The sequence below is a fragment of the Rana temporaria genome, chromosome 13 (assembly GCF_905171775.1).
Source record: "Rana temporaria chromosome 13, aRanTem1.1, whole genome shotgun sequence".
NCBI classification, from domain to species: Eukaryota; Metazoa; Chordata; class Amphibia; order Anura; family Ranidae; genus Rana; species Rana temporaria.
The window spans coordinates 51,189,096-51,207,726 of NC_053501.1; the positions used below are offsets into that span (position 1 = coordinate 51,189,096).

At 41.2% G+C, this 18,631-nt stretch overlaps 1 protein-coding gene across 1 annotated transcript in view; it reads right to left on the reverse strand.

Moving 5' to 3' along the window:
• Positions 1-18,631, reverse strand: part of UBR1 (ubiquitin protein ligase E3 component n-recognin 1) — a 158,744-nt gene that overhangs the window by 91,932 nt on the left and 48,181 nt on the right. Inside the window, 11 exon segments of the mRNA XM_040333640.1 lie at positions 3,574-3,754; positions 5,203-5,331; positions 6,196-6,295; positions 8,973-9,130; positions 10,519-10,617; positions 14,498-14,586; positions 15,061-15,174; positions 16,661-16,718; positions 16,720-16,785; positions 17,281-17,343; positions 17,885-18,026. Coding sequence (XP_040189574.1) covers positions 3,574-3,754; positions 5,203-5,331; positions 6,196-6,295; positions 8,973-9,130; positions 10,519-10,617; positions 14,498-14,586; positions 15,061-15,174; positions 16,661-16,718; positions 16,720-16,785; positions 17,281-17,343; positions 17,885-18,026 — 1,199 coding nt within the window.

The following is an 18,631-nucleotide window of genomic DNA, read 5'->3' on the forward strand; positions in this document are numbered from 1 at the left end:
TGGCCACAATGCTGCAGCTCCTTTCCAGGGTCTCGACAATCTTCTTATAGCATAGGCCATCTTTATGTAGAGCAACAATTCTTTCTTTCCCCATATCCTCAGAGTTTTGCCATGAGGTGCCATGTTGAACTTCAAGTGACCAGTATGAGAGAGTGAGCGATAACACCAAATTTAACACACCTGAGACCTTGTAACACTAACAACACATGACACGGGGGAGAGAAAATGGCTAATTGGGCCCAATTTGGACATTTTGACTTAGAGGTGTATTCACTTTTTTTGCCAGTGGTTTAGTCATTAATGGCTGTGTTGAGTTATTCTGAGGGGACAGCAAATATTCACTGTTATACAAGCTGTGCACTCACCACTTTACATTGTAGCAAAGTGTCATTTTTTCAGTGTTGTCACATGAAAAGATATAAAAAATGATATTTACAAAAATGTGAGGGGTGTACTCACTTTTGTGAGATACTGTATATCCACACTACACATCTATTAATATATTATTCAATCAAAATTGATGTTAAGGTAATCAAGTAGGCATACAAGGTGTGTCTTTAAAAAAAAAAAAAAAGTATGGTCAATAGTATCAGCAAACAAAGAAAACCCATACAAAAATTACCTTTATTGGCCTTCAAAATAAATCGCCATCCTTCAACACACAACACACTTTTCGCAACGTACATAAAGCTACTGGAAACTGTCAGCAAAAGGCCTCTTTTGGAATCGATCACAGAACCGCTGTCACGCATTCTTGGGTTGCTGGCACGTCCACAAATCTTGCACCTTTCATGATGCTCTTCAGGTCAGGGAAACAGAAAGAAGTCTGCAAGCGCCAGATCCGTAGAGTACGGTGGATGATCGAGATCAGCTTGTGTGGCACAAACCAGGAACAGATCTTTAATTTCCCAAAACTCTGCGGATGATGGCCCTTGCTAATGCCCAATTCCTCTACAATCAACCATAGTGTCAGTTGCTGATCTCATGCCAGCATTTGTCACACTCGCTCGATCACGTCTGGGGGTTTTGCTTGTCGACGGCTGACCCGAACGGGACTTATCCTCAGTCGTTTCTTTCCCATCGTGGGAAAGTGTTTGTACCAGTTGTAAACATTTTCTGCTTGCGGCTTCCGTCCCCTACACTTGCACCAACATTTCATGCGTCTGTCGCCGGTTTCCCCAACTTGTATCAGAACTTGATGTTCACTTGTTGCTCCATTGCACTGTGATCCTACCTCTCACACAGACTGCCCGCATTAAGTTTACCCTGATGGTCAGGTGTACTCCACGCTAGGTGGAGCTTCTCAACATGTCCCTGGATAGCCACATGCATAGGTGTACACCTGCCCCATGTTGCCATTGAGATATTGGACAATTTAAACTTTTTAGACACACCTTGTATAACATCAGTAGAGCAGAGAGAGGGGGAGAACAGGAAAATAGAGGGGGGCGGGGTACCAAAGGTGGTGGGGAGCAGAAAAGGTGGGGGAGTGATTAGGGATAAAGGGCTGTATATAGGTAGTAAACATGGGTCCAATTAACTCAAAAATGGTCCTGAGGCTATTCCACCTCAGGACTGGCAGTTCAGAGGCAGGAAAAGGACCAGGCATTCCTGCATTTCTACAGGATCCAGCTGCCTGCACAGTGTCGAACATACTTCATTACAGGCAAGTTAGTCCACCAAAGCTATACAGATTGATTTTTTTTTTCATATATCTCTTTAAAATATTTAACACTGTAAGAACAGAGGCATCAAGGTATAGAAAGACATCAGGGGCATCACTGCCACCCTGGGACATAAGTGGGGGAGGATCGTTTTAAGGAGTTGTGGGCACTGCAATCCCCCACATGAAATTTACATGTGTAGGCTTGATGAAATCTCCTGGGGAGCATCAATGGGGATGGTCTGAAAGGTATGGCAAAACAGTTATTTTTAAAATATTAATTCTGCCAAACCCCAGTATAGAGTCCGCGGTCATAAGTCTTTCAACCTGAGAGTTTTGTGAAGTGAAGGCATGCGGTTCAAGGAACAAAGTTAATAGAGGTCAGCAAGAATACGTATGCCTAAATTCTTTAGAGATTGTGGACAACAATTAAAAGGAAAGGGGGCCTATTGTACGCTTGAGAGACTGTTCCTAAGGGCATTAGCTAGGTGCTCCATCATAATGAACACTGAGTGGGGAAAGGGGGCACCCCCGGTTGTGTGCCATTACAAATGCTAAAGCTGGGGGATAGAGAGCTGCTGACTTGGACCCTTGGAGGATAAGGAGTGTAGCGCTAGAATGATTTGGGTCCAATCCTAATTGTATAGGCGTATGTTGGTGAAGAGGCCAGCTGTCCCAGTCGAATGCATGTTCTGCATAAAAAGGCGTGCAATTGGTTTGAGCATAGTGGGTCAACAAAATTTGTGGCGCGGTCACAAATCTCAAATACCTGGAAAATCTTGCCCTTGATAAATTATTTGTGTGACAAACAAGTAGCTATCCCCCCCCCCCCCCCCCCATCAGTGAAAGTGGGAAATAGTTGCCACAAAGGGAATGGTCACTGTCTGGCTTTAGAATGAAGGAAGTCTGGGAAACATTTATGGATCAAGAGGGGAATGGATTGTATGCAGACAGAATTGAAAATTTTGATTTGGAAGGGGCGAAAAGTGTTTTTTCATTTTTATATAATTTAGGAGTAAACTCATCTGGAAGAGGACTTGTATCCATTCCCATTAACATATTTAGCACTTCATCACTGAGCACTTAACAACCCCCCCCCCCCCCCTTCCTGCCAAGGCCAATTTTCAGTGCCGTCACATTTTGAATCACAATTGTGCGGTCATGTAACACTATAACCCAAATGACATTTTTATCATCTTTGTGAGGCAGATAGCGTTTTCTTTTGTTGGTATTTAATCACCACTGGGGGGTTTTTTTATACAAAAAAAAAATTACTGAAAATGTTTGAAAAAGAAAGAAAGAAAGCTGTGATTGGACACTGCTGATATCATGGGCTGCGGCGATTGGCCCTTTACCCCGATCTGTGATCAGCTGTGGCCAAAGGACACAGCGGGCAGACAACGTGCCCGGTATGTGCCACAGGAGGAGGGGTCCTGGGAGGAAGTCTATGGACATCCTCCCAGAACTAGAGTACGCACTGTAGCCGTCTTTTGGCTATAGCGCGGTACTAAAGCAGTTAAAACATTGTCAATAGAAAAAGCCTGACATTACAGAAACTCTGAGAAACTTTGGAAAATGCTAAATTACCTGCTGTCAAATTTAACCTTTAAATAGATACTTTGCCTCCACCTAGAAAAAAAGGATGCAGAACTGGCTTTATTCTGACATACGAGATCTGACTACTTGTTTTGGGTCAATTAAAAGTGCTGAAGCAAGAAGGTCAGAATAACCACAAGGATGTACAAGAATAAGGACCCGACTGTTTCTAAAAGAAGAAATGCCAGGGGAAGAGAATATCAATATTACAAACCAAAATAACTTCCTAACACCAAATCAAAATTTGCTTGAGATCTGTTTAGTCAATGCAGACTGTAAAGAGTTTAAAAAAGATAAAACCCAGTAGTACCTACCTGCCAGCATCCGGGTGAGGGGCAGATATATACTGACGGGATCTCTGGAAACTCTAAATGGGTAGATTTCAAAGGAATGACCACACATCTCTACGCAAGTCTTTTGTTGAGAGCGAACAGGTTTAAAACACTGAAGAACTCTTTGATAGCAGTCCTTGTAAGTCTGGAGCAGTATCTCTTCCTTTGTAAATAGAGTAACAAGAAAAAGGTTATACAACCAGTAGGGGCAGGAGAAAGATTCTGCCATTTCTCTCGAGTATGGCGTTACCACGTGTGTGACTTTTTCACAGCCTGGCTACATAGAGCCCAAACATGCAGGGAGCACCATCAGGTGTTCTAGGAGCATAAATTACACATCTAATGTCATTCCTACCCATCACACTTTTGAAGGTCCTGGAGCACCAGGAAAATTGAATTACGCACAAAATGACCCAATTTTGGAACACAAACACTCCAATTTGAGATCTCAATGAATACCACTCTCCCAAGTTCAATTCCAGATAGATTCCATAATCAGAGTGGGGAAAAAAAAAACCTTTAGCACCTTATACCAGTGATGGCGAACATTGGCACCCCAGATGTTGTTTTGAAACTACATTTCCCATGATGCTCATGCACTCTGCAGTGTAGTCAATCATGTGAAATGAAGTTCCAAAACATCTGGGGTGCCAAAGTTCACCATCACTGCCCTATACCATACCATGCCCTATTACCATAAGAAATGGTCACCATGGTCAGATCATTGCACTATTTTTGCATGATCCCCCTACCCACCTTTAATTGTTTACGCAAGAATAGGTCAACATTGCTGTTTTTATGTTCCAGATTTAAAAATATTCAAAGTATTGGATACCACCTCCTTCATCTTATAATGTGATGGTTACCATTTTGACCATCATTGTCAAGTTCCACATTTTTTGACAACATTTTTGTACTTAAAATAAACTCACAACAGTAAAAGCTGTCTGTATATGCAGAATAGCATGCTTGTTATACTCCCTGTGGAACTTAATGCTCTGCACTGTGTAAAAAGGCTATTTGATCCTATATGGACAGATCCTTCCCTCCTTCACCGTCTCTTGGCAAGGTCAAATAATACAGTGAGGGTAGTCGTCCTGCACATGCTCAGTTTGGTCTCTATTGCTGGAGAGAACATTTCCTTTTCTCAGAGCTAGCCAGGTCACATGATATCATTATCACACATGTGGGTGTGTATACAGGCTATAGTGGAAATCTCCTCATACCTGAACACAGCTCTGGGCAGACCTGGCAGTTTATCACGTGACCGTGATATACAGATCAGCCAAATAAGGTATATAGTGGCAGAATTTTAATGTAAAAAAAAGATTTTATAAGCTGTGAGCACTGCGGGGGGGGTTGGGGACGACGACAATTTTCATATTACTGGGTTTAGGTACACTTTAGCTATTCTATGTAAAAATGTCAATCTCTGTGTACCACCTTCTGCAATCTTCTTTTAAAAAAAGATCAACTTAAAAAAATTCCTGACACACATGATAAAAATTAACCCTGTTAAAAACAATTTTTACTAAGAGATCAGGAGTGCAAAAAACAAATGTTTTGTCGTGGTCTTTCATGATGAGAGAATATATTTCAGGATACACTTACATTGCTGGCACACCACTCCTGCACTAACATCAAGACGTTATTCAGTTGCATTTGCATGGCTATTGCGGTCTCCCAGTCAAAGTCCATCTCAACATGTTGTCCTATCATTCGACCTGTAGCTTCCATGCCCTAAAACAAGCAAATGTCATGTTAATGGGTTCTCAACATCTCCCAAAAGGTAAAATCAGATCTGGTAGGTAAAATGGTATAGTTATTTATATATAAAAAAAAAAAAAAAAACACACACACACACACTCTTGGGAGAGTAGACTTTCATTAAAAGAGAAAACAAGTATTTTTTTTACAGATTCATACTTACCTAGGTGGATGCAGCATCGGTCCGATGCTGTATCTGTTCCCTGGCGCATCTGCACTTAGAACTGAGCGATCGAACACAGCCAATCACTCAGTTTTCCAACTTCCATGAGCAAAGAGCTGCAAACGGTCAGTCACACTCTGCTCTCTCCTCACTAATTGAAGCACTAGGCTGTGGAGGGGGCAGGGGCGGCCAGCTCAGGGGTCACAGGAGTGCAAAACGAACTGAACTCCCATGACCAATAGGAGATGTACAACCAAACAAGCTTTGGCTGGACTTCTCCTTTAAATTGTTAACTATGTCAACCCTGTTAAAGCCAAAGCAAGCCACCACCTCCCCCATAATGAGAAAACCCTTTCAATGAGGAACCAGCAACCATGAAGTCAACACTGCCAGATTTATAATATGTCTGTCTGAACCACAAAACTATCACAATTCCCCCCCAAAAAATATGTAAACTATTATACTGCCCAACCAATTCATAATATTAGATTTTTTCAGCAATGCCAACATATTGGAATCATTAGTACATTGCCCTCTAATTGAAAGGTACAAAATATATTACAATAGAACTAACATTTATTTTGCCTTTTATTACGAGCATATATTAAGAATCATCGCCCCCCAAGTTATGTCCTAGTGGGCATAATCACAAAAAACTAGTAGGATAGGATTACCTGCATACATGTTAACATATGAAGAAAAGATTTAAACCCCTCCAAAAACTTCTCTTGCAGTTTCTCCGACCAAGATGTGGGTTTACTTATCAGGATATATCTAAAATGGAAAAAAAATATAAAAAAATATATCACATAAAAAAATGGAGGTTGAGGATAAAAATACATAAAAACAAGTAATACAAAGACATACTAGTTATAAAAGCAAATATATATAAAAGGGGGGAACTAATGCGCAAAACCAAACTAACCAAGGGCACTACAAATAGTAATAAAATAAAATATCGGTAAAAATATTAAAAGCAGCAGCCACTACTGTAAAGTGCTCACGCACCGAATGACATATGTAAAGAGGGGGGTGTAATGGCGCTTGCCAGTTAAGGACTGAATAATCAAAAGATATATCTAATACGCACAGCAACATATGAGACTTGACCAGTAAATCCAATAAAACGTGTTCCACTCCTATTTCCTCAAAGACCCCTCATACATCAACAACCATGATGTGAAGGAAAATGTGAAAATAATGAAATCCAAAAAATATGACTAAAATACCAAATTAAAGTCATTCAATAAAAATATTGTGAGACAATTGCAATAAGTGATATAGTCCAGTGCAAACAATAAATGTGAAAATAATTATTAAATATGTGCACCAAGAACTGTGCAGGTGAATAAATAAATAATGTTCAGGCAATAAGTGTGCTTAAAACAGTTTTCCAAAGTGCACAGTCCTGTATAAGGAATAAAAATTAAAGTCAAACAATCAAGTGCTTGATTCAATATTTCCCCAAAGGTGCAATAGTGAAAACCAAAAACAAAACAAGCCACCATATCCAATTAGTGATTGGCAAGCTGCAATATATAACATTTAAGGGTCCTTTCACACGAGCGGACCGTTCGTCGGTTCATTACAAGTCCGTTAACAGACTTGTAATGAATCCCTATGGGAACGCGTCCGTTAGCGGATGGAGCATCCGCTCGCGTCCGCGTCAGTCGGGACCCGCTTTTCCGAACGGAAGAAACCCTATTTTTCTTCCGTTCGGCGGAACAGACCGGATGCAGACGGACAGACGGTCCGTCTGCATCCGGTCCCCCATAGGGGACAGCGGAGCAGAGACAGGGCGGTCCCTGCACTGTGTGCGGGGACCGCCCTATCCGCCGACAGCTCAGCGGGGATCCCCGCTGAGCTTTGGCGGACACACGGAGCGGACCCAGAAACGGTCCGCTCCGTGTGAAAGAGCCCTTAGGTTTATTACTGCTTGAAGTAAAAGGCTCAACATGACAGCCATTTCCCATCGCTGAATCATGTGGCCAGGAACAGCTTGTTGAAACCAAAGATAAATGCATACAAAAAAAGGTCAAGCCATAGTTACATAGTTAGTCAGGTTGAAAAAAAAACAAGTCCATCCAGTTCAACCATAAAAAAAATTATAATATAATAATATATATATATATATATATATTTTTATACATATATATTATAAAAAAATATTATATATATATATATATATATTTTTATACATATATATTATAAAAAAATATTATATATATATATATATTATATATAATTACAATCCAATATAGCCAATTCTATACCCAAAGTTGATCCATAGGAAGGCGAAAAACCCCAGCAGAGCATGATCTAATTTGCTACAGCAGAGAAAAAAAAAATCCTTCCTGATCCCCAGTGAGACAATCCGATTTTCCCCAGATCAACTTTACCTATAGATGTTAGTACCCAGTTATATTATGTACATTTAGGAAAGTATCCAGCCCTTTCTTAAAGCAATCTCCTGAGCTGAACAGAACCACCTCTGCCGGGAGTCTATTCCATATTTTCACAGCTCTTACCGTGAAGAAACCTTTCCGTATTTGGAGATGAAATCTCTTTTCCTCTAGACGTAAAGAGTGCCCCTTTGTCCTTTGTGTGGACTGTAAAGTGAATAACTGAACTATATGGACCCCATATATATTTGTACACATTGATCATACCCCCCCCCCCCCCCCATGATGCTGCAAATAGGATTCAACCTATAAAAAGCCAACCTACAGCATTTTATCTGCACCTTTAAAAATAGCCTGGAGGTGGAGCCTAGTACTAACTACTTCCCCACATAAGCCAACTGTATTGGAATGCCTCCTCCTCCCCCAGTCAACTGGTTAGCCTTCATCACATAGTATAAAATGAAAAACTATATATGAAATTTGGTGTACAAATTCAAAGTGCATAAGCTGTAAAATGAATACAAATATGGGGGGGGGGGGGGTCATAAGAGGGCCAATGAAAACTGCAGGTGTGCGCCTCTGTGTAAATCCAGGAAGTGAACAGGCAGTAGCTTCAGCTGCCCACAGTTAAAATGGATTCAGCCAGGGGAGGGAGATTTCTGCAGCATATTTGGCAAGTACAGAATCACAGTATGAGTATATATACAATAATATGCCAAGTGTTTGGAGGGAAGCTTCAGAATGGTAAAGAGGTCTATTACAAATTATGTGAGCAGACTGCAGTTCCTCTTTAAGGCCGTTTCAAGAAATTCTTCCAGTGGGATGTTTTTATATTGTGGTCTGCCCTGAAACATGTCATCTCAAGTGGAAAGAATTTGCTGGATTAAACATATTAGTACAATAGTAAAAAAAATGGGACGTCTTAGATTAGTAGAATCACATGCAAATGAAGTCACCTTGACAAAAAGTGCAATTCTACAGATTTGTATTTATTTTTCAGTACTAACATTTCAAATGCAATATGGCAAGCACCTATTATGGCCACTTACTTGAGGTCACAAATGATAGCATATACTCTGCAGAATCTGTCCTGACTGTAGCCCTGAAAGTTAAACTTGCCGTCTGTGTCCAGATGTTTGGGCAGAACTTCCAGCATGGCCTCAGTAATAACGGTGATTACATTCTGTTCTTCTATGAGCAGCCGAGCCTGTATAAGAGAAATGTCTTTTTAAATTGGGGCAAGTTTTATCATCATTTACCTGAAAAAAAACAAATATGTCTTCCTTTTTATGGTCAGAACTACACAATATTTTCCGGCGTATAAGACTACTAAAACTCGGGGGTCGTCTTATACACCGAGGACAGTCTCTGTGACTCCGTCAGGCTGCGGGCATCCATGCTTTGAAAGCCGCGCCGCCTCCTCAGACTGTGCCGTGATAGGCGGAACAGAATTTTCCCAGCGGGGCCTCCGTTAGTGTTCCGCCTATCACGATGCCTTCTCATCCTCGGACGAGAGGACATCCGTGATAGGCGGAACAATGAACAGAGGGCCCTGCTGGGAAAATTTGTGTTCCGCTTATCACGGAACAGTCTGAGGAGAAGGTGCAGCTTTTGAATCATGGATGCCCGCAGCCTGGAAGACAGAATCTGCAAAAAAATAAGGTAGTGGGGGCAAGTGATGGCACAGTGGGGGCATGTAATGGCACAGTGGGGGCATGTAATGGCACAGTGGGGGCATGTAATGGCACAGTGGGGGCATGTAATGGCACAGTGGGGGCATGTAATGGCACAGTGGGGGCATGTAATGGCACAGTGGGGGCATGTAATGGCACAGTGAGATTTGAAAAAAGCCTGTTTCTGTCAGCGGTTGTTCCTGTCAGTGGTTTTTCCGGCTACCGCTCAGCTTCCAGAAAGACTAGAAGGAAGGGGGTAGTCTTATACGGTAAGCTATTCTCAATGGTTACACCAAAACCAGGCAAAACAAAAATTACAAAATTAAAAAGGTGATGTCACCTAAAAATAGGACTCTAAAAAGGGACAATTTACTAAAGTTGGACCACAATCAGACTCACCAGTTAGTTACCAAACCGCTACACCATGGCCATGAAATTATGGGCTCAATTAACCCAAGCCATAATAAACTATTATTTTCAGCAATGTCATTTTCTGTTTTCTTTAGGTGATGGAAAATGTTTATCATCACAGCTTAGTAAAATGAATGTATTTTATAATCCTGCACTAAATAAATTAAACATAAATGACCTTTTTTCTGTACTTTTCTTTTTAATATGTCATAAGGGTCTGGCCTCTAAAATAATAATTTTGCTAAAAGTTATACAGGAATCTCAGAAAGACTCACATTGGATGCAGGTGTTTATTTATACAGGAGATGTGGGAGTGAAACTGCTCAGACATCTGTTACTGAATAAGATACCATAGAAATGGCCTAGAACAGCAGACAATATACAACATGACATTCCTGAGATAATAAACATATGTTGCAATAAGGATAAGGATGTATTATTATAAAACAATATTGCTTTGTCTCTAATAGCGAGGAATAAAAATAGAAAACTAGGGCTTGGTTTTGCTTACCAGGGTGGGGACAGTGAAGACTTGGACTGAAATAGCAGTAACTGCGATGTTTCGATCACGATCATCATCCATGTACTCTTTTTGAACCGGTTTGTAATACTGACAAGAAACAAAAACAAATAGATAAAATAAACTGTTCTTAGATGGTCTTTGCAACTGGTGAGATTTCCAGTTATCACACTGCACAAATTACACACATTGAAAACCAAATGCCAAGTGTAATGTAAATCTAGTTACTTGTAAGTCAAATGCTTTTTGGGAAAAAAGGTAAACAAAACATAAAAGTTATTCTTTCATTATAGAGCGTTTGCTTCATACACAGCAGTCTAAAATTGCAGAACTTTTTTGGTCATACCCCGAAGGGCCAGCTTCTGTCGGACAGACTGCAGTACACAGGGACCAAACGTCAGCTTCTATTGAATGAGCCGATGCCACCCAACATTCGGCCCGTGTGCACTAGGCTTTATGGAGAATAAGCATTGCCAATTACAGCACTGTGGTTGTAACAAGGCAAGAGGGGTGTGCTCTCACAGAGTGCAGCAGTCTTTAGCTCTAGCCTCTGAATGGGTACGTTTTCTGTTTGTCATGGGGGAAGTTTCCAAAACAAAAGCAAGGTATTTAAAAATGTACCGTTTAAAGAACCCCTACTTTATTGGTTTCTAATTTCCTAACCTACAGTTGGGCTTTAAAGGATTAGTTTACACTTCTGGTGCCCAACCTGTGAACAAAGGGTCAAATGCGGCCCTTTGGCATATGATGTGCAGACCTAAGCAGTCTGTAGTGGGCACATTGATTGGGGTAATACAACACATCCATACTAGCCTCATGTAAAAATGTTCCTGGCTTGATATTGTTTTCTGCAGCATTTCGCCAGGCCAAAAATGTAGCATGTGCAGTCTGACAATCATTTCCTCTTGGGCCTGCAGTAGGATTGCCACATCATCCCTTTAAAACCGAACACATATAAATTACACAGGTTATGAGGCCAATTTAAGGCACCAAGTGAGTTTAATGACCACCTTAATCAGCCACAGAACCTGTGTAATATATATGTGTTCAGGTTTAAAGGGATAGGGTGGCAACCCTAGTCGGCAGTCATCGCAAGCATTTGCTACCTGCATTTGGTGAGTCATTACCTTTCTATCGACACCCTTTGCAGACTGAAAATGGTGTGAATCGCACAGGAAAGCACAGCATGTTCCTGTGCAAGCATAGTGTGAACCAGCCCCCAATCACTCCCTCTCTTCTAGCACCTTAAAAAGCCCTCACTGGATACCACCAATCTTAACCTACATCCCATCTCCTTGCTCCCTTTTATCTCCGAACTCCTTGAACATCTGGTCTACAAACTACTACGCTACCAACTCACTGAGAATAACCCTGCTTGATCCCCTTCAGTCTGCATTTCATCCTCAACACGCCACAGAAACGGCTTTCCTAAAACTCACAAATCATTCACTTATAGCTAAAAACGAATGGTCACCACTCTGTACTCCTACCCATGGATCTCTATGCTGCCTTTAGCACAGTTGACCACCATCTCCTCCTCAAAAAACTCCACTCCATTTTTGTGACACTACTGCTAGTTGGTTCTCATCTTGCCTATCCCATTGCACTATCACTTACAATTCCAACTCGTCTCCACTTTTTTTTCTGTTGGGGCCCCCCAAAGGTTCTGTACTTGGATCTCTACTATGCTCGATCTACACTTCCTCTCTGGGTTAGCCGATAGCCTCCCATGGCTTTCATTTCCGTTTCTTTGCTAATGACACTCAAATCTATCTCTCTGCTCCTCGGCTCACTCTTTCAGTCTGCTCACACATCCGTAATTTACTAACAGACATATCAGTCTAGAAGTCAAACCAGTTCCTCAAACTCAATCTAACCAAAACAGAGCTCATAATATTTCCTCCCCAACGTGCCCCTCCCCCTTTAACCTATATCTGCAGGCCAGGGGACTCGCTCCTCACTGGATTACCTTTACATAGGCTCTTCCCAATTCAGTTCATTATGAATGCTGCTGCCAGACTACATTCCACCAACTATTTTGAGTCCATTCACACTTGCGCAACTTAGAACTCATGGGATTTACATGTTTGTTATGACTTTGGCTTTAACCAATGTGATTGTTTTGTTTGTGCTCCACAAAGTCATTCAGTTTGGTTTGGTCTCTATTTTTCTAGCAAATTCGATATTTTTGGAAGGATTCGAATGGGTCGAAAACTGATCGACCGATTCGAATTCTGTTCTGGTTGTTAGGAGCGAGTCAGGATGTCTGCCACCGTGTCCATAACAACCGATGAGTTATCAGCTGAATGGAAAAAAAAGAAACTATGCCGGCAATGAAAAATAAAATAAAAATTCTGTGGCGTCCCCCTCCAATGCATACCAGGCCCTTCGGGTCAAGTAAGGATTTTAAGGTGAACCCCCATGCCAAAAATAAAAAAATAAAAACTGTGTGGGTCCCCTCATAATCCATACCAGACCCTTATCCGAGCATGTAGCCAGGCAGGACAGGAAATGGGGAGGGGTTTACACACTAGCGAGCACCGAGCACCCCCCCCCCCCTCTTGAACCATACTAGGCTCTGGCGTGAGGTCTGCAACTTGTTAATGGGAACAAAAGCCTTTTCCACAAATCTGGCCCGGTCTGCGGGCAGAAGGTTTTTGGAATCTGGAAGCCTCCTTTAACAAAAGGGCCCCATATCCTGTACACCCAGCCCCCCCCCCATGTAAAAAAAAAAACACGAGTTTGACAAGTCCTTTATAAAAAAAAAAAATTCCCTAGTGTAGATCCAACGTTAATCATGTTGCCCACAGCGGACCAATAAAAACCTCTGCCTCTCAAAGGCTCCCGCCATCTGCCTGCTCCGCCATGAGACGTCTCTCAAATATCCCTCTTGTGCAGTCACCAACCCAACATTGGGGGCGGGGGCCCCCATTCCGTTTTTTCATTGCCGGCATTCACAAGTCGCACCTGAATCATGCAGGCGCAACCGTCAGCCAACTTTTGAGGCTTTACATTAAAGGTCTATGGACCTCAAGTCGCATGAAAGTCTACTTGAAGTTGCTCAGATATGAACAGTCATCATGGCAAACATGGGATGCGACTTGTTAAGCGACTTTGGGGTCCATATGGGGAGAGCGCTACAATCATAATTTATTGTTTTACTTTCCAAATTATTCTTACCCCCCCTTTTATAAATTTTTCTGAGAAGAAAAAATGCGATGCTTCTAGAAGACAACAGACATATGAGAAAGTGGGCTGTTTGAAGAAAAAAAAATTTTTTTCTCAACTTCCTTTTCAAGTCAAGAAAATAAAATAAATAAAAGAATATAAAGATAGATATGTTGCAAGTAAATATTTAAAATAGTTTTTATGTGCATTTACATACAATTTCCACTTTCAATATACTTTTTATTGAAAACATTTAAAGTACAAAAAATAAATAAAAAAATAGCGTAAAAGGAGAAGTCCAGGCAAAACTTAAAGCTAAACCTGCTCTGTGCCACATTTTAAGCCTAACCTATCTAACCCTGTAAAGCAAAACTCGCTGTACTTGCCTATTCTGCACAAGATCCGGGCCGGTCTCCAGCGATAGATTGCTCTGTGCAGGAAAGGGACCAACAACGGCTGTGAAATGAATAGAAAGCGACATCACCCATATACTTACCATGTGGCTTCCGTTGTCAGATGCCTCTCCTGCACCAGCATTCACAGCGAAGCCCCAGCTGATGCTGGGACCAGAACGGATTGGCTGGCAGGATAGCAAGTATAAATGTTTTTTTTTTCTTTACAGGATTAGATTAGGTTTAGAATGTGGCACAGATCAGGTTAGCATTAGTTGGGTTTTGCGCCTGGACTTCTTTTAAAAGGACTTTTTGTAATTGCCAAGATGTTATACCTGCAATTTTCCAAGTTGGTGACAGGGTCAGTTTAACACATGCAGTTCTACACATGAGAGAAGGGAATTAGTTACCTTCACAAACTCAATGGCAAACAGCTTCTTATACTCCATCTCCATAAAGAAGCTGCTGAAGATCAGATCATGCAGCGCTTTCTTGAAACCTACAAAAATATTTCCGTTCAGTGTCCATGTAAATGAGGAAACACATAAGAATTAAAGAGGCGCTCCAGCCCCCCCAATCAAAAAAATAAAAATAAAAAAGTCAGCAGCTTTTAATATAAAGGACACTTACCTTTCCAAGGATCCCACGATGTTGGAAACCCTAGCCGATTTTTCAAATCGTCTCTCGGGTGCTGCCGCTGCCATCGTTGTAAGGGAACTGACAGTAAGCTGGTTCCCCTACTGCGCTCCCCCCCCCCTCCCCAAAATGGTGTCAAATGTGGCAGCGGAGGGGGGGGGGATGCAAACAAGCGGAGCCTTACATTGGCCTATGCTTTGATTTTTTTTTTCTTCTTTCATACAATATAAAAAAAAAACACAACTCTAAATTTAAAATGAAACACCAGCCAAAACAATTTCTTATTGGTCAGAATAGTCGGTTGAGGCTGGAATTACATTTTAACAATAAAACGCACCTTTATGAAGTTTGGCATCACACATAATTAATAAACTGACATAGCACAATTCCCTTGCTCTGGTAGTTCTGATTGGTTCCAGACACACGTGACAAAAGATCTGTCGCAAGTCACCTGTGAAAGAAAAATAAATGAAAACATTGCAGATAAGAGTGAAGAATTATTCCGAACCTTATAAATGTAATAATTCACAGCCATTTAAAGATGATCAAAAGGAACTACGCTGGGATCATCACACTATGCAGTTTCTATAAACACTTGCTTGTGAACATCGCACATTGTGTAGCCATTTATTATTGTGTGATGCAAACAAGCAATGTGACCAATTGAAGCATCACTGGTAACAATGCTGGAAAATCTCTTTACAAAAGAAAGCAGTTTACTTATATTTCTTGTAATAGTAATAAAAGTGATAAAAAAAAAAAAAAAAAAAAAAAAAAATGAATGGAAAAAAAAACGCCACTGTCCCCGGTAGCTCGTGCTCAGAAGCAAAAACACAAGTCCCACCCACATATGTAAATGCTGTTCAAACCACACATGTGAGGTATACCATGCAATGACCGCCATTTATTTCCATAGGGCTAAAAAAACATATATAATGTTTGGGGTTCCAAATAATTTTCTAGCAAAAAAAAAAATAAAAAATTAAAATTTTTACATGAAGAAGAGAAGTGCCAGAATAGGCCTGTATGGGAAGTGGTTAATGACCAGGCTATTTTTTTTGCGATACGGCACTGCATCGCTTTACTCAAACAAAATTGTGAGGATTGCCTTGTTCACACAGGCAAGATACCTGTTCTGTCACTGCGAGGAACGATTGTGGGTGCTCATTGGCTCCCCTGCTGGCCAATGGGAGCACGAGTGTGTCTCTAGCAGCGCGCGCCCACAAGTTGCCAAGTACGAGCCTGACGTACACCTACGGCGATGCTGCATCTGGCCCCGGGCACCTCTGTCGTGTGCTCAGTTCTGACAGCTCCATGAGCAGAGAGCTGTGACTGACAGTCCGCAGCTCTCTGCTCTGCCCCCTCCTTGCTCATTGGAGGGCTAGGCTGTTTAAGGAGGCGGCCGGCTCAGGCGCTTAGGGGCTCGCTGAGAGGCTGAGCCGAGTGTCGGTTCAGGCACCTGGCAGATCCCGACTTCCATTGTTGTGATTATTCGGTGCCTAGATTGACTTCTGCGACATCAGCAGAGCGTGGACTGGTCACAGGAGTGCAAAACGAATTGCATAGGGGAAGTACAGCCAAACGAGCTTTGGCTATATTTCTCCTTTAAGTGTTTTGTTTTTATTTTTATTAAAAACTGAGCAAAAGTGGTTGCATCCACCCGACTGTGATGGCCTGTGTAAATGTCACTAAAAAGATTGAAATGCAAGTTCTTTGCCAGGTAAAACAGCTGCCTTACAAGTATTTATTCTGTATTTCTCCAGGGTTTTGCTTGTATTGAGGACTGGCAGATGTCTCACTTCGATACTGGTGAAGCCTAGAAATCAGCCTCTTTCTAACCAATGAATGCCAAAAAAAGGCTAGGCACAGAGCTACCAAATCAAAAGCTAGGAAGACCAAATTAAACAAAAAAAACAACACAATACAATAATACTTGCTTGAGTGCGCATGAGGTTTATTCAACCACGTCCCAAGACTGCATGCAAAGCTCTGATGTGGCCATGACCAAAGAATTCAGCACTTCAACATGCAGAGGTCGCTGAGACACATTTTCTGAGTGTTTCTAGGAGAAAAAAAAAAATGTACATAGGAAATGTAATATCAATCTGTCAACCACTGATGTGCCCCAGATGTTAACGGACTAGAGCTAAAGAGCATCTAAACCCAAGTAAAAAATATTATAATTGAAGCTTTCTAGCCCTTAGATGTGGTGACTTGAATTTGTTTTTTGCAGACTTTTCTGTTTTCTTCTGGTGATCTGCCAATAACAACCTTTCCTATTGCTTTGCTCTTACAGCTACCCAACTTTCAATTTTCCATTTAAAGGCAGGCAACAGGCAGATTAAGATTCCCTTGCTTAGCACTGTATAGGGTGCAGAAAAGACAAATGTGGGGTATTCAAGTGTGAATATGGCAGGGTTGGAATTCCCAGAAGTATAAGAAACCTCTGCAATCACATCTGCAGTGTCTAGCCAAACTTTCTAAAGTCAATTAAGCTAACCTGTCTACGTAAAACACTGACAGTGTTGGTGCTTAAAAAAAGAAATAAATGGTTTACCTTAAGTTTATCTGCAGTTTCTTTGCATTCTTCTAAATTTCCTTCCTTCAAAGTTGTGCGACCCTGAACAGGAAATAATTATAGAAATCTGAGTAAGGTTTGGGATCTTTCATGTACTTTCTTGGGTTAATAACCACGGAGCCAACACGTTATATGAAATCATTTGTACATAACTATTTATAACATTCTACAATTCCTAAAAGAAAGGGGATTATTACATAAAAACGAGTTAAACTGCTTGTCCAGGGCAATATAATCCTGGATTCAAAATCCAGTTTTGAAGATTTTTTCTGCAACGCGTTTCATGGGCTGACTCGCTTCGTTGGGGCCTCAGATCCTGACAAATACAGTATATTGTTACATCAGCGAGTGGTGGCAAGTAGCCTGGGGAGCCCGTGGGGAAAGTCTACAAAACCCCGAAAATGAAAACACCCACATAGGAGCAAGGATAATACCATATATAAACCTTCACATTTGTTTATATATTATAGTAGTGGTCTGGTTCTCTGGTATTCGTTGAAGACAGCATATGAGCTTGACAGATTCAAGGACATGTTTATTGTAGAAAAAATAAATAAATAAAAAAGTATATATTAATACTGACCTCCCTCTCTGCAGCACTTGTTATAGTCTGCGATTCTTTCACATCACATCCTAGAGATCTCTGTAGACTGTAGATGAAGTGGTCATTGGAGTGGTGATCATCACTGTAGAGCACACAGCAATGCTGCTTTGACTTTTTCTGGCTAAAAGAAAATGTGGTTTGTCAGAGCACCTAAAATGCAGGCTTGCAACCCTCAGCCAGTTTTAGAAAAAATTACCACTTTAGTTTCGGAAGTGGCCAGTCTGCCACACTAAATCTGTCTATAAAGTGGAACTTCACTCTCTCAACATTAACCATTTTGAATCCTTATGCTGCTAGCATTAGTAAATATTGTATTTATTGGCGAACAACACTCACTTTTTTACCCTGAAAATAGAGGGTAAACTGTGCCTGCGTGTAATACGCAGGGGGCTGTGGAAAGTTTTTTCCCTGAAACTTCCCTCTTAAAGTTAGGGTGCGCGGTATACGCCGATAAATACGGTAGATAGAAAAAGTATTATATTTACTTGTTTTAAACCTTATTTTAATTTTTATTTACATTTCTTTAGTCAGTTTCTATGCCTAGGCAAATTATGTCACACATCTCGGGAGTCTTTAGGAGGGGAGGAGCCCATCCTCCTGCCTGTATGCTTGAGCTAAGGGAAGATGGATTCCAGGTAGTAGTTGCTACATGAATCATCTGCCCTTACTCAAGGGGAGAAAACAATATAACGGTATGTACGGCGAAAAAAAAGACCTGCATACTGT